We start from the raw sequence: 20,935 nt of genomic DNA, 5'->3' as shown, positions 1-20,935 counted from the left end.
GATATTTGCCCCGAGATCCGTCATAAAAAAAGCGATGGTTCATAAAATACTTTCAATTCTTACATGTTAGTTATCCCCCTTCCTTTTCGGCTTTGCGGTTTGTACATGTATACTAAGTTAACTCCTAATATGCATCCATTCATTCGGATCAAATATGAATGCATAGATTGGGTAGTCATACACTTTGTTGCATAAATGAAATTAGATAATTAACGTGTTACATTACCGTAGAATTGAGCAAACATTTCAGACGATGAAGTGCAAATGTGGTGGTTATTTACACGCCACGAGCGTAATTAATGTCGCCACCTCGTGGTTATCGAAATCTCTTCATTGATTGGCCCCTCGTGTCACATGACCGGGGCCATCCGTCCCTTCCAAGCTCACTATCGTTAGCATCCATACACGTTAGCCACGCTAGCTTAGAACCTTCGAAGCCTCCAGGAAACGACTTGACAGCTTCGATCTGGGGTCACATTTAAAGGCAAGATGTCCAACACACTTAACACACATATCTCATTCTTTCCCTGTTAAAACCGGCGTTTTCACCTTAAAGATCGAAGTACAATGTATCGCTTTTTTTGCTCTCAACTTTGCTAACACCACATAGCTAATAACGATACCTTTTTTAACCTGCAACTATGCTAATGGTTTGTTGTCATGTTTTTTATGATGTATTATATGTAGCCAACAATTTTGAACATGACAGTGTACGATCGCGTTTTATTTTTGATTGATCACTTGTGCAATTAACGTCTAAGATGTGTTTGTTTGTGTTTTTTTTTTTTTTGACAAGTGCCCATTGGTAGTATTTGACACGTTCGTCCATTGCGATCTTCCCAGATGAAGTCGCCATTTCGTGCCAAGTATTTACAAGTAAAGCGCTGTGTTGCAGGCAGTGAGATTGAAGCTTACATGGCCGAGCACAGCAACAGTGAACAAACGAGCATGTGACTGAGTGGCAAGGGTCTGCAACCACATGATCTGGACCAGTGGAGGAAGCCTAAATCAATCATTGGTGAGTGACTGACTGACTGAGTGAATGAGTGAGTGAGTGTCCAATCATCCATGGCATCTCGTGATTGTATTTTGATAGGAATTTCATTTGCTCTTGATAGTCTTAAAGCCAATATTCATCCATTAAAAGTCATTCTAGCTCATAAAACAACACATAATGTCAACCTCAAGTCCTACAATTGTTTTTTTAGCTTATTTTCTGTGACTATGTGGTGTCAATTAGAATATTTACCATAAACAGGCTGTTCAACTGTGTGATAGTTGGGAAAATTTCAAATTAAGTGCAAGTTTATAAGTGTTTAAAAAGGGGGCTAAAGTTCAATCGATTGTGCACCAAAAAAACTATGTTAAAATCAATACTGAGAATAGACATTTCAATTTAAAAAAAAACCACCTATTCCTCATTTAAAATTCTAAAATATTGAGTGACAACTATTCAAAATCAAAAAAAACTACATGGGAATATTTAAATAATAGCTGTAGGTTCTTTTTATCCACAAATAAGTGCCTATTAGTCATCTGCATACATGCTAATATTAGATAGCGCTAAATTTCAGTTCAGAGTATTTGCACAAACCTTATTTAAAGTATTTTTCTGTTCTTTTTGAAAAGCGCTGAGACATTGCATGTGTCATCCATCCCTTCATCACATCAAGAATCTCCAGCGGCCATGTCCACCAAAACCTCCCTGCTAAAAGTGATCCTCCTGGGCGATGGCGGCGTGGGCAAGAGCTCCATCATGAACCGCTACGTCACCAACAAATTTGACGCCCATCTCTTCCACACCATCGGCGTGGAATTCCTCAACAAAGACCTGGAAGTGGACGGCCATCAAGTCACCTTACAGATTTGGGACACAGCCGGCCAGGAGCGTTTCCGTAGTCTGAGAACTCCCTTCTACCGAGGCTCCGATTGCTGTCTTCTCACTTTCAGCGTGGACGACAGCCAAAGCTTCCTCAACTTAGGCAACTGGAAGAAGGAGTTCATCTACTACGCCGACGTCAAGGAGCCCGACAAGTTCCCCTTCGTAGTGCTGGGCAACAAACTGGACGTGAGTGAGAGACAGGTGAGCGCCGAGGAGGCTCGCCAATGGTGTCAGGAGAATGGCGAGCATCCGTATTACGAAACCAGCGCTAAGGATGCTACCAATGTGGCGGCGGCCTTCGAGGAGGCCGTCCGACGAGTCTTGGCAACGGATGAGCGTGCAGACCACCTCATTCCCACGGACACGGTCAAGCTTCATAGAAAACCTCGCTCCGGCGCCGCCGCCTGCTGCTCGTAACGCCGCCAAGGACGCGTTGGCTTAGAAGTGGGGAAGCACAAAGTGGGTCTTACTGCAAATAAACACGGAAAGCACTGAATCCTTCACTCGGTTCACCTTTTAACAAGAAATAAATGAAGTGCATTTTATTGTGGCTTTGCCTGAGTAGTATAATATGTGCCAATCTATCTGTACATGTCCATGATTTTTGTTCATATTTAGATTTGCATTATTGCTTAGCCAGATGCTATTAACAAACCTGATTTTTGTCCGGAATTGAGATAAACGTGAAAACTGGTCTTTTATTTAAGCACTAATATCGGAAAGTTACTGAATTTTGGGTTAATGTTGAAGAAGACTTTAGGTAAGGTTGTTGTCTAAGATGATAAACCTGGGAAATGTTTTTATATACTTTACAGTTGAAGGTATAATGAGCGTTTGCATTTCTTGTAATTCATTTGCCCAACAATAAATAAAGCAACTAAGAATCTGCATTATTCTTAATGACTTTATATACAAAAAAAGATAAATTTACTGGAATCACTCAATTAAGGAGATGTTTTTTCCCGAGGAATTGGACTTTCCTCTCAAAAGCTGTGGAGCGGATTGGTGCGTTGGTCTCATAGAATGGATTCATTGCAAACTGAAAAACACAAAATATGTACACTTATTTGAGGTTATGTAGTACACTCAAATTGAGTATATTTTGGTCATTGAACACTCAAATTCATCATTTATGGATGTCAATGATAAGTAACTGACCTTAATGTATAAATCGTAGACATCATTAAAAAAGTTCTTGATTCCATCTTCTTGCCTTATGTCGTGTAGCATGATGAATCGAATATGTAGGAAAAGGAATTAAAGAAAATAACAATAATAATGGATGCACAATTGGCTTACAGTAGACAGACGCCCTGAAATTTTTCACATTGAAAAAAAGGATATGTCCTGCAGTGACAAAAGCAGAAACAAACCACTCGTTGAACTTGTCCACCGTTTTCAAGTACATGTTGTTAGAAAGCCACATGTTTTCATCCACCAAATCCAAAGCGGCGTGGGCAATAAACTGATTTAAGTGACGATGGTCATCCTATGATAAAAAACAACAACAACTGAAATGACAAATATCTTTGACTTGATATTACACCATTTATAAGGTAGTAGTATAGTATGACTTACTTTGCACTCAGGCTTCCCGGATGGTAAGAACTCCATCTCAAAGACTGGATTGTCATGATGACCAACCATTACGAAGTAAAAACTACCAGACATGATGCTGTCCTGTGAGCAGAAGAATTAAATGCAAACATTTAATAAAACGACAGTCAGTCTGACATGTTAGCAGCATTTCTATAGTGCGTAAACGATAGACGCAACTTCCCGAATATGCTTCGCGATTCTTATTAAAACATAAATGCGTGTCACATTCAAAAGCAACGTGATGAATAAATGCAGAGTTAATGTTATATTATGCACAAAGTGTGGCTATTAACAAGGGTAAGAGCAGTTTGTTTACCTGCAGGTTGCTACTTCCGACAAGCAGCGATGGCTGTCGCATAGTTATGACGACAGAGAATTAGTTTTTTTTGGTGGCGATGTATGAAAACATACCTAAATACTTGTATTACGATACGTCAATGCTTGCATTACTACAGTACTAGTACATATACTACATGCCTTGTTCTCCGACTAACAGACGTGCGTTAAAAAGACGCCAGAGATAATATAAATTCAATTATTGTTAATACGTTATAAATAAAGCACACTTTATCTATTTACATGTGTACTTTTTTCCATTCAATGGCTCTAATTTAATAATAAATGAATACTAGGGGCGAAAATTGCGTGTTTTAGGAAAATCCAGGAACCGTTATAAATGCAAATAGCTGAATTTCCCAGGCTACACTGAAGGCAGCATCGTCTGACTCCTGTCTCTCGCCTGTTGCCGCCCGCAGACGGTCATTGAAGCCCACACAACTTCCCCGGTGTAGTGCGTGTTTTCTGGGATTAAACCAACAACAAAAATGTGCCTCGTTACCTTTTACATCCATTAAAAGTCTTCTTGAGATGGAAAAGGACTGCGTAGAAGATGAGTGCGAGGATTCAGGAGCAGAAACTGCAGGGTGAGTAGCAAAAAAGAAAAAAATGAGGCAAGAAATCACTACCAGATGCTTCACTTCATATGACACCTAACATATATGTTGAAGTCACATGAATTGTCATTTCAATCCATGTTTTTCGGACTTTTGTCATACATGGACGACACAAGTCATATGACATTGATGTTGTTATACAAACAAGGTGGAATGACGAATCTCACGAGATCCAAGCCAAATTTGGACGTCTATCACCGTCAATGACAGTTAATTATTATTATTATTTGGGGGATTCTATTCTATAAATTATTTTGGTGTGTGTATATGTCATGCAAAAAATGAAATCTATTCATTAATGTGTAAAACAACTATATAATTAGTTATTTTGTTAAAAATGAATAGGTTTCATGAGTATTATTAAAATTAAAGAAAAAATATATAACATAATTATTACATAAAGCATGAAAAATATTTGAGTATTTCTGGTAATAACATTCTCCAAAATAGAATAAAGTCATAAAATATTTGACATCATACTAGCCACTCCCCCACAATATAATGGACTAATATAATATTGACTGAATCATAATTTTAGTCATTTCAAGAATAACTAATCTAATCTGATCTAATATTGTTGTTGATTAGACTATCTGTCTGTCAATAATCTGGATGGCATTGCGGATTAACATGTTCACTTTTCTATCAACTACATTTGTGTGTGGACCAAACCACGTCCTTAATCTTAACCCGCGAGGTGTCCTTCCCAATTAGGGCTCCCCTAAAATGGGATTAAGGGCAACATGTCAGGATTAAATACCATCACACTGATCTTTCTCAAAGTGGACAATTGTACCACCTTTTAAGGACTTTGCAAAAATCCCTATGTTGCCACGCTGTGTAGTAAATGGAAAGTACCGGCAAGCTAACGCGCTAATAGCGGAATTAAAAAAAACGACGTCGACGCTGGAAATCCCCGACAGTCCACTTTGATTTTCTTCCTGGCAGCGGAAAATGGAGTCAAAAAACGGATTTATTTGCATTTTTGACAAAGCGGCGTGACGCTTTAATGACAGGCGGGGGATATTCCATAAAGCGGACCTCACAGGATGGGAATATTTTGGATTTTAAAAGGCCTTCGTTCGTAGTAACGTCTTCCAAAAAAAAGTAGAGGAAGTTTGGTGGTAATCCAAAGCCGTCGGGTCAAATTGGAGTCAATCCCATAGTGGTTCGTTGTTTTTCTTTCCGCTATGTGGCTATTATAGTTTTTGGACGTAGCATAACGGAGCTTCAAATTGTTACATTTGCCACTGTTTTTTCCTTATTTTTACATCCTTGCGGAAGTGCTTCATTTTCAGCTTTGGAAAGGAGCAAATAAATCACTTTCAGGGTTAAAAAAGGCTTCAGAGAAACCGTCACGCTGTGCCTTGACCCCGGCTGGTGACCTTTCCACTTGGCGTTTTTATTGACTAGCGCGGCCACGCATTCCGGTAATGACTACATTGTGACAGTTGAGTTAAAATTGGTTTTGGCACAAATTTACAGCCGCTACAAAAAAACATATAAACGTTTTTGCACTTGTTTTTGACAACCATGTTGTTAAAATTGCCCTTTTTTTCTCCATTCAATGCAGGTCTGATTACAGTCCCCTGTCATCGACTAACAGTAAGTACTATAAACACACACAGGCACATGCAAAATTAGTTAAAACGTTTTTGTTTGTTTCTTTTATGAATAAATACGGACACATTTAACTCATTATTAACTTCCACTGATGGCGACGGACATTTCAGAGTGGATTTCGGTCTGCTCCGCCTCCCAGCTCTAAGATTCTGGGTCATGAAGAGGATTAGAGCCAATGATTTGTTAATCTACAAAAAACGGAAGTGCTGTGCCATGTGGATGGAAGAAGCACGTCACAACCAATCGGCAGATTGTTATTGTATTGTTGCCCTGGTTACGAGCAGCAGCCTAGTTTCCCTGGTATTTTGGTATGTTTGGGAAAAAAAGTTTAGTTTAGCAAGTTTAGCTTGTTTAGGTTAGTTAGGTCAGTTTTTGTGTGTTTTGGGGAAGCAGTTTATATAATTTTGACCAAAATGGTTGAGTTTGACTAAAGATTTTGATCATTGTAGGCAAGGGTGCAGTATAATAGTTTCTCTTGGAACATGTGTGCATACCAATGTTGGGCAAAGGTTGAGATAAGTTAGGAAAAAGGTTTGAAATACTCACATGGACTTACATTTATTATGCCAAGACATATATTTAGTCACAGGGAGTCATGGTTGTTCTTGGCTCACTTTGTCTTTCATCTGGTCTTTTTTTCTATGACATCATGGTGAGACGTGCCAACTGTGAACGCAAAGAAAAGATGTTTTTATGTCAAAAAGGAAAACTAGCATTCCTGCAATAACCAACTCGTAATGAACTTGTGAGCAGCAGACCCAACCTTCAAAATAAAATAAAAAAAATTATATATATCATTTCAAATGTAACTTTTTAAAAACTGTAATAAAATAACATGTTTGAGACTAAGTTTGGCTAAAATAATATTTTCTTAAAACTTTAGGTAGAATTAATTTTATTTTATTTTTTTATTTGTTCAGGCGAAGTGTGGATGTCCGACCTCCAACGGGACCCCTTCCTGGTCAGCGTCCACCTAATCGCAGACCCGGGTGAGGGCAGCGTCCTCCAGAGGGCGACAGATAGCCTCCTAGCCCGTCTCCACCCCGACCTTCAACTCTTCCGGGTTTCCGAACGCGCCGGAGCCAAGCGCCATCACAACCACCGAGGCGGCACCCCTCGACCGGCCTTGGCGGTCATTTTATTCCTCCAGGAGAGCGACGGTGAGGAGCTGGGTCGCCCGCCTTGGCGCTACCACCACAGCGAAGAAGTGAGCGCTAGCCGAAGGTCCGAGGCGGCGCCATCCACGCAGGACTTTTTCACCCTGGGCTCTGGGAGTCCGCTGTGGGCCGTCAGACAGGTTCGCTACGGGAAAGGAACCCTACGCTTGACGCTGTACTGTTGCCATGACAACTATGCCCACACCGTGCGCTTGTACAAGCTTCTTTTGGGGCGCCGCCTGGCCTACAAGAAACAAGACTTCTGCTTTCTGGTGGCGTACTCCAACGCCAGAATGGAAGTCCAGATGGCTTTTCGGAGGCTGCCAAGGGGGAGGCGCCCGGCGCCGTTGGACTCGGCCGTGGTCGAGGTGCGGGTTCGAGATGTGGGAGCCCTGGTGCCGCTTTTGCCCAATGCGTGCAGGCCTATCAGCGATGCCAGGTGGCAGACGCAAGACTATGATGGGAATAAAATATTGCTTCAGGTGAGAACTTGGGTTTTGGTGGGCTCTTCTCATTTTTTGCTTTTTTACAATTTCTGCTTTTGGAATTTTCTGGCCACACAAAATGATGCGGTGGGCCAGATTTGGCCGCCACTTTGACACATCTACTAGAATGTACCTTTTTGACAAAATGTGACAAATCCACTTCCAACTGGTACAACTTTGACTATTGCTCTTGTGTTTCTCATCAGGTACAAGATGTTCAGTGGAGTGCTCGCCATCATCACCAAGCCAATCGGGCGCCCCGTCATCAGGCCTCACTACGCTCGCTCCCGCTATGCGGTGATGAGGACTTCTACCCCGAGTGGCGTCTAACCTCAGAGGGCAGGGGAGGACGGTCCGATTCGCTTTTTTCACTTCCTAACCTCAGTTGCTCGCCGGGGCCTCCGGGCAGCCCCCCCGGCGGCGGAGAACGGCGCTGCGGCTCCCTCCAGAGGAGCGCCACCCTTGTCCCCCCCTTCCGCCTCAACGTGGACGCCCTTCTTGGCGCCGACGAAACGGATGTGGACACTGGGACCACGTTCCGAACGGGCGGCGTGGACCTTAGCGTGGTGTCGGCGTACGTTCCCAAAGTGGGGGTGCCGGCGTCACGTTATCCGGAAGTCGAGCGTGAAGGAGGCAGAGAAGAAAATGTAGAGGAATTTTATATTTGATACATAAGGCCGCGTTGCCATTTGGGCCAAGGGCATTATGGGTAAAATGAGTGTTGTTACATTGTGTAAATAATTTGATGTTTACAGGTCATGAATAAATAAATATGAACATTTTCCCATTTTGTTTTGTTTAAAAACAAAGAAAGTCCAGAGATTATTACAATTTGGAGAGTTTTATCTGCACTTGGAGAAAACTTACACAAGTATGGGGAAAAAATAAACATTTTGCCAATAAATAAATGATATATTATTACGTATATTCAGAACCAGTGACACTCAGTGAAGTTCAGTTACAAACAAATTAACCATCATTTGCGGAAAAAAAATTGAATTTATAATACACAATAACTTTCAAAATGTTATCCTCATACCATTACCTATAAATGAAGTGTATGCGCCGAAAACTTGCTTGTAGAAGGCCTCTTCTTTCTTTCGTTATAAAAGTCTTTCGGTCTCAATGTTGACTTTATATTAGCTTACTATTGCTAGCACTAACTCTGTTGTTTAACGTCAGGTGCGCAAAATCTGAACGCTTGGTCTCATTATCGCCGTGCCGTGGTGAGGAATGATAACTGCACCTGCACTTTATACGTACTATACACTAATTCTATTACTAAAAAAAATCTTATTATTCTAATCCTATGGATTAATCGATAGAATCGACTCAATTGATTGGGCAAGCCTTATTTGGAAGCTAGATACCCTAAAACTGATGACAACAAAAAGGAGATCCAAACTCTTAACGTTTTAATACTACACATTTAATACATTTGAATTAGAACAAAAAATAAATGGTCTTAATTCCATGTGTGCAAATCCCGCCCGCTTGGGTTCCTATGCTTCTTTTCTTTCCCACTGGCGTCGGCGGCGTGGGCCAGCTCCATCGTTTCTAATCCTCACGGCGTACCTGGCACTTTGCGACGGCGCCGCCATGCCGCGGGCACCCCTAATCCGCCAGCTTGTGGGCCAGCGTTAGCAACGGTGGTGCATCCACCACTTGAACCTGACAGAAAACAAAGCCATGTGTCTTTGATGTTCAAACAAAGAGGTATATTTCTCTTGGGGTCATTGACTGTTTAAGGTCTGTCCATTTGGATGCTACCATCCCGCCCTATCAAATCAAATTGGACCTCATTATGGAAAAGAACCTCTACCGGCCACAAAATCCTATATTTTGGAGTAAAAAATAAAATGTATTTGAAAAATCAGGCCGGTGTCTTGAGTGTATAGCATGTTGGCCTTGCAGCTCTAGGGTCCTGGGCTCAAATCCAATTGAATTTGCTTGTTTTCCCTGGGCCTGTGTGGGTTTTTATGGGTATTCTTGAATGGTATGCTGTGTATGTGTGTGTGTGTGTGGTGAGGCCAGAGGGTGGTGGTCTTTGCTGTGGCTCCTCCCAGCCGGAGGTGGGCTGGTACCTGGAGTCGGTGGTACGGACGTCACCGCCATGCAGAGTCGGACGCCGTCGCCACCGCCACCGCCGGTGGGAAGAGAAGCGGTGGCAGCAAGTAGAGAGCAGCAGGGAGCTGGGGGTCCCCCCTTTTAAGGTGGTCTCATGACTCAGGAGTGGAAAGAGTGGACGACTGCGAGAGAGAAGCAACCCTACACTTTCAGGTAAGAGGACTTTACTTTATCATCACATCATAAGTTTTTGTCGTTTATATGCGCGCACAAACGACATAGTGCATTAGTATTAGATTTTTGCAGATGGGCTGTAGGGAGCACTGTTTTCAACAACATAAAAAGGGGCACAATTATAATGCAATTTTTCATTTATATATATGTTTTTCTCAACCAAGTATCCTCACAAGAGGTGCAGGGGTTGCTGGAGCCTATCCCAGCTGACTTCAAGAACCAGGCAACTAGTGGTTTCAGCCAATCACATTAGAGAAAGGATAACTCATCATAGCTAGGGTTAGGCAATTTAGAGTGTACTACTACTATGCATGTTTTGGGAATGTGGGAGGAAACTGGAGCACCTGGAGAAAACCCACACAGCACATACAAACTCCACACAGAAATGACCGACCGGGTTTCGAACCCTTGACCCCAGAACTGTGAGGCAGGCTAACCATATTTGAAATGTAAATATAGTGTACCACTCAAAGCCCAAATCAATATTTGCTATCTTTTCCCAGAACTTGAAATGTGTCGGCTCCCCGCGTCGGCCATTTTGGCTCTCCTCTACCTGACATCCCCACTTGGTGGGACGAACAGTCCACAGGCCGGCTTGAAGAACCGACAGGGCGGCTTTGCCGTGGCCCTGTACGGCGCGGTGGTGGCGGGTTCTCGCACCGACGTCAACCTGGCAGTCTCGCCATCCGGCGCGGCCGCCGCCCTGGGCCTGTTGCAACTGGGCGCCCGGGGCGACACCAGGACCCAACTGGTGGCCGCCTTGGGCTACGACGTCAATGGTGAGAGCGGTCGGAACCATTGGTGCCAGGCGGCGTGCAGCGGCGCGCTTGCTCGAGCGGTGATACCCGCCTCCATGTACCGCGTTGCTAATCTCATTACCCGCGTGCCTGCTCGGAGGCCGCCGGGTCGAGAGGTCGTGGCAGCGGAACGCAAACACGAAGATAGCGACTGGTCAACCGAATTTAACTTGACGATCTGATTGGACGCAATGATTGGACGACAAATATTTCATAAATAAGCTTTATTCTGTCCAGTGGCTTAAGTGGACCTGGAAAGGATAGAGGTCGACCAAAATGGGACTTTAAAAGCTAAAAAAAATAAAAACATGACATTTCAAGAAATGCGTTTTGAGGCATTTCATGTAATATTAAATAATTTTCCTCACTATCTGCAGATGTCCAAGTTCACGAGCTATTGCTGCGATGGCAAACTGACCTGAACAATAGCAGTAGTCCACTATCATCCAAGGAGGCGTGGCTACAGCAGACATGCATCCTATTGGTCCAGAGTGGCATCAAACTAGCTTCTGGATTTGCACAGAATCTCCAAGCCTGGGCCGATGTCAGCCTGATGAGAGCCAATCAGCAGCAGACTAACAACACACATAAAGGTAAAGCCAAAATTTAGCATCCTCATTACACGGTTGTCACGGTAACGCGCTTTGTACCGACCAGATGAAGGGTGGCATCCTTTCCAAGCAGGAAGTAGCAGCGGGGAACTGTCGGGGTCCGGTGAAGCTCAACAGGCCGAGGCTTCCGCGTCATTAGCATGGTGGTCACCTGGCCAGCAGATGGCTCTCTTGAGCACAGTGGCGTTCAGGGGCGTCTGGCAAAAACAGTTCCATGCTGTCAACACGCACTATCTCCAGTTCCTGCTCCTGGATGGCAGCACCGTTAAAGTACCCATGATGCACCAGGCCACCGAGGCGCGCTTTGGTAAGAAACCTAATATAGATGGAATGGACCAATCAGTGGGTTCCACTTTTAAATCCTGTTGTGGTTCCATTCAGGTCAGTTCCAGATGCCATCATCCCAAAGGTACTCGGTCCTGGACCTTCCCTACTCCGGTCAGTCCCTGGTCCTCCAGGTGGTACTCCCTTGGGACCGAAAGACACCCTTGTCCTCGCTAGAAGCTCAGCTTAGCTATCGCCACGTGGCCTCCTGGGAAACCGCCCTCCGCAGAACCAAGATGGACGTTTTTCTGCCAAGGTTCAAAGTGCACAACAGGTTGAACTTACGCTCCACCCTCGGCGCCATGGGAATCGGAGACGCGTTCAACCCGATGGAGGCTGACTTTTCTGGGATGTCGGGTCAGTACAACCTAAAGTTAGGTGCCCTTCCGAAATGTTAACCCCTAAATTTCGCGCCAGCAGCTGAGGAATCGCTCTACGTGTCCGAGGCCTTCCACGACGTCACCATTGAAGTCACAGAGGAAGGAACTAAGGCGGCTGCCGCCACGGGTAAGAGTAAATCGGGAATATTTCTTTGAAAAGTGGAAATTAAACTAAGATTTGTTTCAGCCATGCTGTTACTGAAGCGCTCCCGCTCCCCCGTTTTCAAAGCCGACCGACCTTTCTTGTTCTTGGTGAAACACGTCAAAACAGGTAAATAAGTTCCTTATTAGTGTGTCAGTATTTAAATGGACTTTATAGTATGTTAGTTTAGCTTAGTACTCTATGATATTTGTTTTATATTAAAAAAATGAAAGATTAGGGGTCATGTTATCACAAACTGATGTAGCTTAACATAGTCTAGTCTAACTTACCCATGCATTTTAAGTAATTGTAGCAATTTTGTGTTTTTTTTATTTTCAACAGGGTCCATTTTGTTCATGGGCCGAGTGATGAACCCTGCCGACTCATCGCTTTGAAATGTTTAGGATATTAAACCATATTTATTTGCAGGCATTTGCGGAAGAGGGACGATATTTTTGTAAATTTGTAAATAAAATTTTAATACTTTTTGAGTTGTTTTTTCACTCTGCTTACCCCTTTTGTAGCTAAACATATCCTTTACACATCAGAATGAAATCTGGGGTTTTTATTTTTCATTATATAATAAATATTAGTATTTTCAGTTGATTTTAATGATGAATTTTTACAAAAAATAGATGGCAAGGTTGAAAGTTTTTAGCAAGACTTTATTAAGACATTGTCCGATCAGTGTAAAATATTTTTATTCATGGAAATACTTACAAAAAGGCAATTATTATTTCATCCACCACATCTTTTTTTTAAATATTACTCTAGAGTTATGTACAGCTTTACAGTGTATTCAAAATACTCTTTTGGTAGCCTGCTCACATACAAAGAAATCCATGGCAGATTTTGGTCCAGCTCAGAAAACAAGTCATGTTTCTCCACGTGGGTTTTAAAGATCACGCAAACCCTCGCCAAAGAAAACGCAAAGCAATGCCTATTTGCGTCATTTGAAGATTTCCAACAAAAAAAAAAAAAATTCCATGTACGACCAGAAGCTTGTCCAATTGACACAAAATAAATCTGCAATTGTACACAAGTGCATGTGAGTTCAAAATGAAACGCCACTTCCTGAGCTTTTTTTTGTCCCTGTCAACACCGCCAACCAATCAAAACGACTCGTTTGTTACCACTCAACGAGTATCCGTCATTTCCGTCACCTGTCAGTCAAGGATTGGTCGCCTGTGGGTCATTTACGGAATCATTAGTAAGTATTTTCCAATTTTTTTTAGCCAACAATGGCCACTCACTTATTTGTTCTTTGGTTGACTGCCAGTCATTTTTCTATCAAATTTTTAAGCGACTGTCAATTTTTTTTTTTTTTTGGACTATTTACGAGGAGTGCTTGTGTTTATGGAGCTTCAAATTTAAATTAAAACTCCTCACAAAGTGCCACTTCATAAAAAAAAAAAGAAATCAATGAACTCAACATGGAGCACTTTTGGATTGGCGGGTCATCCGAATTAGTTTCACAGAAACCGCAACTCATTTTCTCCTCAAAAAAGTTCAAAAGCTCACATTCGTCATCGTAAAACGATGAAAAGTATTTGCGAGAAACCTACAAGATGGTCGTCTGCGTGTGGCGAGTCAGGAAACAAAAACAAAACAAAAAAAATTGTCCTTGTTAGTTGGTTAGGAGTTCAGTTCAATTCAAGATGGTGGTCAGAGTGCATCCACATGGTTGATGTTGTTGGACCTGTTGTGGATTTCCTCCAGGAAATTCTCCAGTTGCTCGATCAGAACGCGCTTCTTGAACCTTAATGTCAAATAAAAAACCAAAAAATGAACTCATTTACTGCTATTATGACTAAAAATGAATGGGTGGTGGTACCTGGCCGCCTCTTTGATGATGTTTTGAAGGAAAATAAGTCGAGTGTCCAGAGTGCCTTGGATTTGCTTCAAGAAGTAGAAGATCTTCTCATAGTCTGGAAAGAACAAGTTTATTAAGACAATCAGCAACAACAACAAAATCTGGTCGGTTATGGCTGCCTACGTCTGCCAGGTTTTCGAATCTCCTTGGTGATGAGCCCCCTGAGCTCATTGTTGACTTTGGTGGTCTCAGTCTGGATGTGCTTCTTCAGCGCGGTGGGCGACAGGTACCGAGGTAGGTGTTCACCCACCAGTATTACGTCGTCGTCGCCACCGCCTCCGCTCTCTTCCCTTTCCTCACCATTCTCGTCCTCGCTATCCCGCGGCGAGACGTGCTGCGGGTCCGAGTGGTTTTCCTGAGGTTCTGCCGGACTAGGATTGTCCGATTCTGGGGTCGAGTCTGGGTCTGGGCTGGTGCGGTGGTTCTGATCCAAGTGGTTGACGATCAGTTCCGGTTCGCCTTCGCCGTCCCCGTCTTCATCCCCGTCACTGTCCTCGTCGGCGTCCTCGTCGTCCGCATCTGGAATTGATTTCAAATATGAGGAAATGCAGAGTAGAACCCCTGTATTCCAGGTCTGCCAGGTACACACCTGAGGTGGGCCGCGGGCTAGCGGGCGGGGTAATTGGCGGCGTATAAGCCCGACCCAGGCGCAACAGTGGCGACATGCATCGTCTTCTCTTTGGTCCTCCGCCCGTCGTGTTATTGTCGGCGGGTCTTTTCCCTTTATTTTGAGGGCTCGTCACAAATTCGTCAGCCTCGTCGATCATCATGCCCTGTAAGGGGGAGGAGCCATGGAGTTTGGTTAAAAAAAAGGACGCAATGGGGAAGGTTTTGCCGCTATGGCGAATGGGAGGACCTTCTTATCCAGCTTGAAAGGGTTGCCAAAGGTGTGCAGGCGTTTGGGCTGCTCGGGGTCGGCGTCGCGGAGGGGTTGGGGAGCGGCTTTTAGGAAGTCTTGGTAGTTGCCCATTTGGCCAATGGGGACGCTGTGGAGTTGATCTGTGGACCAGATAGATATTTTATACCTTATTTGATGGCGAGTGTGCTGTAAGGTGAAATCTATTGTACCTGCATCGCAGCCCCGCAGCGTACAGACGGTGGTGTTAAGAAGGTTTCTCCTCATACGGCTGAGCTGGTCCAAAAGGTGACTGCGGGGGATGTCGTAAGGGTTCCGGAAGCTCTGAGGTTTCAGGCCCTGGTGAAAGACATTGGAAAAGATAAAGCGCCCTGTTGTCGAGCTCTTTGGAGTGAGTGAAACTAGAGCCAACCTTGTTGAGGAGCGCCAAGTGAAATCCTTGGAACTCTTTGGGATTGAGTTCCAGGAGAGGCGGTGGAGCGTCATTGGAGATGCTCTGAAGCTGTTGAATGAAGTCTCTGCGCTGGGCCAGTGAGATCCCGCCACTGCCTCTCCATCGTACCTTGATGCCGGTTTCGGGTGGTGCCTTTTTTCCGATGGAAGCGATCAGGCGGTCGTATTCCATTTTGGTCTGGAGGGAAATAGTGTCATGTGACTGGAAATTTAAAAAAAAAGTTTGGTTTTGGTCAAACCTGCTGGCTGAGCTTCTTAAGGTAGGAAACAACACTGTAGCTCAGGCCGTACTCCATGTTGTCTGCCAGAAGGTTGGGAGCTCCCATGATCCTTAGCGCTTTTCTCAAGGACTGCAAAATGAGGGGGAAAAAAACAGATTACCAAGAAAGCTCAATTTTTTAAAAGGCCCTTTTATATTTTGTAGCTACCCCAATGTAATAGGGAGGCATAGTCTTTAGGTAGTTCTCAAAGGACTGCCGCCATTTGAGGGTGGGCTTGAACTTGTGCACTTTGATAAGATCGTCTGTGGAGAAAGAAGACCATGTAAGAACGTAAAGATGGATGTATTTTCAGATTTAAAGGCTCACCAAGAAGCGGTAGGAGGACAGGGTAGTTGTAGGGCATGACAAATAGGTTGACGCAGTTTAGCGCCGTGCTAGCCTTCAGGTAGCCAAAAGGCTGGCCCAGGTCGCTGTACTTGGCACTGTTGCATACAAACACCTGAAGTACAAAAAAATAAAAAATATGAGAAAATCCTTTGTATTGGAATTTATTTGTTAGTGACATTTTTTGTCGGACTCGTACCTGCCAGCAGGTGTGCGGAGACTTCCTTTCCAGGATGTATTGGGTGAGAGGCGAGGGCTCAAGTTCGTATTTGTCGAAGGGAACCTTGTCAATCACCATGGGCTCCGCATCCAGGCAAGAGAAGCGAACGTGGGGGTGCGCTGAACGAGGAGGCTGGTTGAAGGGAAAAAGAGGACATTTTAGAAAAAAAAATTTAAAAACACATTTTTTTTAATGTTCTTTACCAGCGTAGGGGAGTTCTGGTCCGGCCAGAAGGCCTCAGGAATGGGCCAGTGTCCAATAGGAACCCCCGTTTTAGGATTGGGCCGGACATAGATGAGCTTGTGGCAACAATGCCAAGGTTGCAGGCCTGGCTTCTCAGGTGGCGCATCTAAAGCAAGAAAGAAACAGCCATTATGCTACTTTTGTTTCTATCCTAGCTTGGGACTTGTAGAAACATGAACTTTGATGACAATGACTATTGTTAATATAGTTGGAAATTAGATGATTTTCAGATGTCTTAAGATTTCTATAGGAGAACTCACCATCCACCGGGAGAGGGTCAGGCCCCGTCTTCTCAAAGTTAATGACGACGCCACTCTGGATCTTTTGGACCAGTGATTCCAGACACTGGTTCAACATGCGTTGGGAAAACACGCTGTACGAGCGCCCTAAAAAAATAAAGGTGGATAACTGAAATTAGGCAGCTCATACGTAACTAGCTTAAAAAAGACATAGAAGTTTTTTTTTTCTTTTTCTTACCGCCAGTGACTTCACACATGGGCGTGATAGGCGAATCATCGGACGGGACGCCGCCGACCGGATCGGGCTCCACGGACGCGTGGCCGGGGATGCGCAGGACCAGCGAGAATAGACGTTGATCCCAACGGAAGGGCTCCTTGGTTAGCTCGCTACCCGGCAGGGGCGTCGTCAGTGGTAGGTGGAGCTACAATGCAAAGTCATGGGACGGTAAATTTCGGCGCAAAGTATGACAAATCTGCTTAGTCCATGACTGACCTCGTCCTGGACGCCACCAGTGGTGGTTAACTTGTTGCCGTCGGTGATGGCGATGATGATAGCGGGCTCCAGGAAGAATGGGTTTCTTCCCTACAAAAACAATAGAATGTTTGCCATTATTTTAATGGGAATATATTGCTAAAAAAACAGTGACTTATTAGCCGCCATTGATGGTGTTAGACTTTCAATTCAGGGTTGCCAGGTCAAAATGGACTGAACATCTGTTTCCATAAATGGCAATGGATGATGAATATAAAATTGAGGGAAAAAAGACCGTCTCCATGACAGCTGTTACTTTGTTGTATCCAAATGTCTTTTTTACAATAAGGATATTGTCTTACATTAATGAATGTAGTACCACTGCCTAGCAACCGGTTGCTTTGGTGGCTAACAACATCACAGAACACCCTGATCATAACAAGGACTGCTTTTCTGCTAATTAAATTGATATTAAGCCCTTCTTTTACTGTCTAGCGAGCCAAAAATTAAATATTTTTTTCATGTAAATTGCGGCAAAAAAAAATATCTTTGTAGTTTTGATACAAAATGTGGACTTAGCAGTTAGACAAAGACTGATATAGTAAACTATGGAAAATTCGTAGTATTTGCCAGCTTTGTATATGCCCTGAGTTTCACTAGGAAGAGATTAAAATAGCAAATACAGTGTTCCAGCTCTGAAATAATCATTTTTGGAATTTAGGTGGAGCAAATTATATATATTTTTTCCAATTATAGGGACTCAGCTGGTCAGTAAGACATTTGTCTGAGTAGAGGGAGGGAGGCGCTAGGGTATGTGTTGAGGACAGTCAAGAGTCATTTAAATATAGAATCTAGAGAGCGTTTTTGTCACAGTATGCAGGTGGTTGATACTTGGAGGACTGGGGGTGGGGGGGTTGTCGGGTGGTGGGTGTTTTAGGGGACTTGTGGCTCTTGAGCGCCGCCTACCTGACCGTAGTTGTCAATGCCAGTGACTAGTCTATTGAGATTAAGCAGGTCAAAGGCCGTCCTTAGGGATTGGCCTATGCTGGTGAGCCCGGTGGCCTGTAGATTCCTCAGTTCCGTCATGAACGTGGCGTGGCTCTCCTTCCATCCCGCCTTTACACACAAAGTAGACGCATATTATATTTGTGACACAATTATAAAAGCACAGACTGTGACATTTCAGGTTTCCTTTTGAGACTGAAAGCAGAAAACATTCCTCTAAAGCTGTGTAATAACTATGACGTGAATGATTTTTAACAAGCAGGTTTACGTGCATGCTAATGTCAGTTAGCATAACTGAGAAAAATGTGAACCAATAATTTCTTAATATAATAATTCTGCTTAATACATTTTGTTCAGTTATGCTTGATGTGAATTACTATAGTGTTAGTATATGACATGGTTGTATGAGTTGTAATAGTATTTGCATAGTAGTAGTTGAAATATGGTAGTGTAGTAATGGTAGATAAGTTGTATTGGTAATAGTAGTTGTGTGATGGTATTAAAGTGTAGTAGTGTGGCATTTGTAGTTTTGATTAGGACTGTAGTTGTTGTGGTCATAAACAGTAGTAGTAGTAGTGATGGTGGTAGCAAAATTTGTGCAAGTAGTTGCATCTGTATTATTGGTGTTAGTGGTGGTGATAGTACACAAAATGTTGCTGTGATTACTGTAGTAGCCCTAAATTATAGTTATGTTAGTAGTTCTATGAATGTTTTTATGGTGTTGGCATTTGCAGCAACAGTAGTGATCTTGGTAGTGGTTTAAGTAGTGTTAGAAGTACTAGAAGTGGAGTGTGAGTGCCCCCACTTTCCCACTCCCCCTTGAGGATGTCTGTAAAAATAACTCCCAGAATTCCTCGCTGCTCCCTACAAAATGTCGGCCATGTTTTAAAGGGGGCACAAACGGCGAGCTTCCTCCTGAGCCGAGGACTTTTTTTTCTTTTTTTTTGGTGGAGCTCACAACACACTCAGCCTGCTTTGAGAAGGGGGGGACACTCATCACCGCGTTCACTTTCAGTCTGGTCCAGTGAAAAGGCGACATGTGCCGAACATGAACTCTACCTTGATCCCGAACGGAATGTCTTCATAATTTACCAACATGTACCGGTCCCCTCGGCTCGCCGGATCTCTCCCTCGGAGCTGTGGAGATAGTAGATATGATTTAGACGCGAGAGTTTGGAAGGGGGTTTGTGGTTGACAGGTTGAGCTAGGGAGGAAAAATACGGAAATGTCACCCGGGCCGACCGGGATGTGTCCCGCCAGTACAGTACCTTCATAAAAGTCTCAACAGCGCCTTTTGCTATGTCCAGATAGGTAGTGCCCAGATGGCTGCGCTGGTTCATGGACGCGGACGTGTCTACCAGGAAAAGTAAAACGGGCATTTTGTGGTGCTAACAACGCGTTCTGCATGGACCTGGGTGTCAGTACACAACCAAAAATACCAGCAAAAGAAAAAATCCAAATAAAAAATCTTTTGTTCTGCCGCTGCTTGCCGCCCGTGTCACCTCCTCGGCTAGCTAGCTGCTAACTAGCTAGCCGGCTAACTGTCTGTCTCACACATTCTTTCCACCACACAAAAAAAGTGTCAGAAGAGTGAGTGGCGAGCCCCCCCAGACGGGCGAACTGAGCTAAAAACCTCCCACCCTAGGGTCAGGACATGGATTCACGAGGGCTTTGGGCAATTTTGACAATATTTCGCAAATAGACCTAAGTTTCATAGCGACAAAGTTCGTCCACTGAAGGTCCCTGCTTCTCCCTGCACTGAACATGCCGAGCGGCTTCTGGCAGTTTTACTGGCAGCCTTGTTGCTTGGCCCCGCCTCTTAAACGTCACATGCATCAAATGACGATGTCCCATTGGCTTCTTCTAATGGCTAATTACCATATCCAAAAAAGGTCTTAGCCTTCCATCGTGATCTACGCATGCTCACTCGCCTCGATGGCAGGAATGCAAAGGAACGTAATTTCTCACATACGTCATGTGTCACTAAACACGCGGCTAGCTAATGTTACATTACAAGTAGCCTGCTGTGTTGACACGTCGTTATTTAACTAAATTTAATGTCTACAGTGAACCCACTGCCACTTCTTTTGGCGACAATGGCAACTTGTGACGCTCTAAAGTTCATAGGGAGAGACAACTAAAAGTGACGCACGCTTCCTGTGACGCTTATATCACTAATGTCACAAAAACATGGTTTGGATGTGTGAATTTCACAACCCCAATATATAGAGATATAAAAAGGATCTCTGGAATTGCCTCGACACTCGAGTAGTAGCAATAGGTGGTTGCGATTGAGCAACACGCAGTTTGCATAATGAAATAAAACTCGTGGTGATAAATAAAGAAAGTGAATTTATGTTTTTAATTATTTAACATATAAGTGGTTTGCACTATGTACCAGAGGCGGTTCTGACAGATTTTGCCACCTGGGATGACCCCCCTGTTATTCATATTAATCAATTACAGGCTTTTATACATTCATACTGTATAATTTTAGCCCCTCAAAACATTTTTGACCCAATTTAACAATGAAAAATATACATATACAACATGTAAACACCAATGTAAATTCTAAAAACCTTGATCAATAGAACATATACTTCCATAACTCGTATATTTAAATTGGGTGGGCAATGGGAATCGCATACATTTATATATTCCAAAACGTGTTGTTTTCCAAAACGTGTTGTTTTCAACTTTATTTTTGAAACAGGA

The 20,935-nt window shown here is 43.5% G+C and overlaps 5 protein-coding genes across 9 annotated transcripts; 3 read left to right on the top strand and 2 right to left on the bottom strand.

Moving 5' to 3' along the window:
* Positions 1-776: 776 nt before the first annotated feature.
* Positions 777-2,427, top strand: rab9a (RAB9A, member RAS oncogene family). Its single transcript, XM_077728261.1, has 2 exons — positions 777-1,018; positions 1,630-2,427. The coding sequence occupies exon 2, from the start codon at positions 1,688-1,690 to the stop codon at positions 2,297-2,299; it is 612 nt and encodes a 203-aa protein (XP_077584387.1). The 5' UTR covers positions 777-1,018; positions 1,630-1,687; the 3' UTR covers positions 2,300-2,427.
* Positions 2,428-2,768: 341 nt separating this feature from the next.
* On the bottom strand, positions 2,769-8,859 carry trappc2 (trafficking protein particle complex subunit 2). Of its 3 annotated transcripts, none has more exons than XM_077728263.1 (7): positions 8,745-8,859; positions 6,604-6,723; positions 4,320-4,397; positions 3,461-3,562; positions 3,229-3,371; positions 3,041-3,128; positions 2,769-2,921 (listed from the first exon to the last, which is right to left on the bottom strand). In XM_077728263.1, the coding sequence occupies exons 4-7, from the start codon at positions 3,551-3,553 to the stop codon at positions 2,823-2,825; spliced, it is 423 nt and encodes a 140-aa protein (XP_077584389.1). In that variant the 5' UTR covers positions 3,554-3,562; positions 4,320-4,397; positions 6,604-6,723; positions 8,745-8,859; the 3' UTR covers positions 2,769-2,822. The 3 variants fall into 3 exon arrangements, with proteins under 3 accessions (XP_077584389.1, XP_077584390.1, XP_077584388.1); XM_077728264.1 differs by having other exon boundaries at positions 6,614-6,723; XM_077728262.1 differs by lacking the exons at positions 4,320-4,397; positions 6,604-6,723; positions 8,745-8,859 and adding an exon at positions 3,798-3,889.
* On the top strand, positions 4,235-8,481 carry fam124a (family with sequence similarity 124 member A). Of its 2 annotated transcripts, XM_077728259.1 has the most exons (4): positions 4,235-4,404; positions 6,008-6,039; positions 6,978-7,696; positions 7,906-8,481. In XM_077728259.1, the coding sequence occupies exons 1-4, from the start codon at positions 4,349-4,351 to the stop codon at positions 8,365-8,367; spliced, it is 1,269 nt and encodes a 422-aa protein (XP_077584385.1). In that variant the 5' UTR covers positions 4,235-4,348; the 3' UTR covers positions 8,368-8,481. The 2 variants fall into 2 exon arrangements, with proteins under 2 accessions (XP_077584385.1, XP_077584386.1); XM_077728260.1 differs by lacking the exons at positions 4,235-4,404; positions 6,008-6,039 and adding an exon at positions 6,075-6,365.
* A 973-nt stretch (positions 8,860-9,832) lies between the features above and the next one.
* On the top strand, positions 9,833-12,700 carry serpine3 (serpin peptidase inhibitor, clade E (nexin, plasminogen activator inhibitor type 1), member 3). Of its 2 annotated transcripts, none has more exons than XM_077728389.1 (8): positions 9,833-9,979; positions 10,504-10,779; positions 11,175-11,390; positions 11,482-11,715; positions 11,790-12,089; positions 12,153-12,239; positions 12,300-12,383; positions 12,597-12,700. In XM_077728389.1, exons 2-8 carry the CDS (start codon positions 10,512-10,514, stop codon positions 12,647-12,649), a joined length of 1,242 nt encoding a protein of 413 aa, XP_077584515.1. In that variant the 5' UTR covers positions 9,833-9,979; positions 10,504-10,511; the 3' UTR covers positions 12,650-12,700. The 2 variants fall into 2 exon arrangements, with proteins under 2 accessions (XP_077584515.1, XP_077584514.1); XM_077728388.1 differs by having other exon boundaries at positions 11,455-11,715.
* Positions 12,701-12,898: 198 nt separating this feature from the next.
* Positions 12,899-20,025, bottom strand: ints6 (integrator complex subunit 6). The gene is made up of 18 exons (XM_077728577.1): positions 19,489-20,025; positions 19,280-19,357; positions 18,182-18,331; positions 17,237-17,326; positions 16,982-17,165; positions 16,765-16,890; positions 16,465-16,610; positions 16,241-16,393; positions 16,024-16,156; positions 15,865-15,959; positions 15,676-15,786; positions 15,396-15,614; positions 15,196-15,322; positions 14,984-15,126; positions 14,715-14,900; positions 14,251-14,620; positions 14,089-14,182; positions 12,899-14,013 (listed from the first exon to the last, which is right to left on the bottom strand). Exons 1-18 carry the CDS (start codon positions 19,597-19,599, stop codon positions 13,920-13,922), a joined length of 2,610 nt encoding a protein of 869 aa, XP_077584703.1. The 5' UTR covers positions 19,600-20,025; the 3' UTR covers positions 12,899-13,919.
* Positions 20,026-20,935: the final 910 nt, after the last annotated feature.

Source organism: Stigmatopora nigra, chromosome 11, assembly GCF_051989575.1.
Source record: "Stigmatopora nigra isolate UIUO_SnigA chromosome 11, RoL_Snig_1.1, whole genome shotgun sequence".
Lineage (NCBI taxonomy): Eukaryota > Metazoa > Chordata > Actinopteri > Syngnathiformes > Syngnathidae > Stigmatopora > Stigmatopora nigra.
The sequence above is the reverse complement of the archived record's forward strand: the minus strand, read 5'-3'. Positions and strand labels throughout refer to the sequence as shown.

Excerpts from the sequence above, each read along its gene's own strand:
- rab9a (XM_077728261.1), top strand. The coding sequence starts at position 1,688 with ATGTCCACCAAAACCTCCCTGCTAAAAGTGATCCTCCTGGGCGATGGC.
- serpine3 (XM_077728388.1), top strand. The coding sequence starts at position 10,512 with ATGTGTCGGCTCCCCGCGTCGGCCATTTTGGCTCTCCTCTACCTGACA. Across the intron at positions 11,391-11,454 it reads GACTAACAACACACATAAAG|ATGAAGGGTGGCATCCTTTC; the intron begins GTAAAGCCAAAA and ends TGTACCGACCAG. Across the intron at positions 11,716-11,789 it reads GGCCACCGAGGCGCGCTTTG|GTCAGTTCCAGATGCCATCA; the intron begins GTAAGAAACCTA and ends GGTTCCATTCAG.
- ints6 (XM_077728577.1), bottom strand. The coding sequence starts at position 19,599 with ATGCCCGTTTTACTTTTCCTGGTAGACACGTCCGCGTCCATGAACCAG. Across the intron at positions 16,394-16,464 it reads ACCAGAACTCCCCTACGCTG|CCTCCTCGTTCAGCGCACCC; the intron begins GTAAAGAACATT and ends CCCTTCAACCAG. Across the intron at positions 15,323-15,395 it reads ACTTGGCGCTCCTCAACAAG|GGCCTGAAACCTCAGAGCTT; the intron begins GTTGGCTCTAGT and ends GTCTTTCACCAG.
- trappc2 (XM_077728262.1), bottom strand. The coding sequence starts at position 3,839 with ATGCGACAGCCATCGCTGCTTGTCGGAAGTAGCAACCTGCAG. Across the intron at positions 3,372-3,460 it reads CCGGGAAGCCTGAGTGCAAA|GATGACCATCGTCACTTAAA; the intron begins GTAAGTCATACT and ends TTTTTATCATAG. Across the intron at positions 2,922-3,040 it reads TCTACGATTTATACATTAAG|TTTGCAATGAATCCATTCTA; the intron begins GTCAGTTACTTA and ends TGTGTTTTTCAG.
- fam124a (XM_077728259.1), top strand. The coding sequence starts at position 4,349 with ATGGAAAAGGACTGCGTAGAAGATGAGTGCGAGGATTCAGGAGCAGAA. Across the intron at positions 6,040-6,977 it reads TCCCCTGTCATCGACTAACA|GCGAAGTGTGGATGTCCGAC; the intron begins GTAAGTACTATA and ends TTATTTGTTCAG. Across the intron at positions 7,697-7,905 it reads GGAATAAAATATTGCTTCAG|GTACAAGATGTTCAGTGGAG; the intron begins GTGAGAACTTGG and ends GTTTCTCATCAG.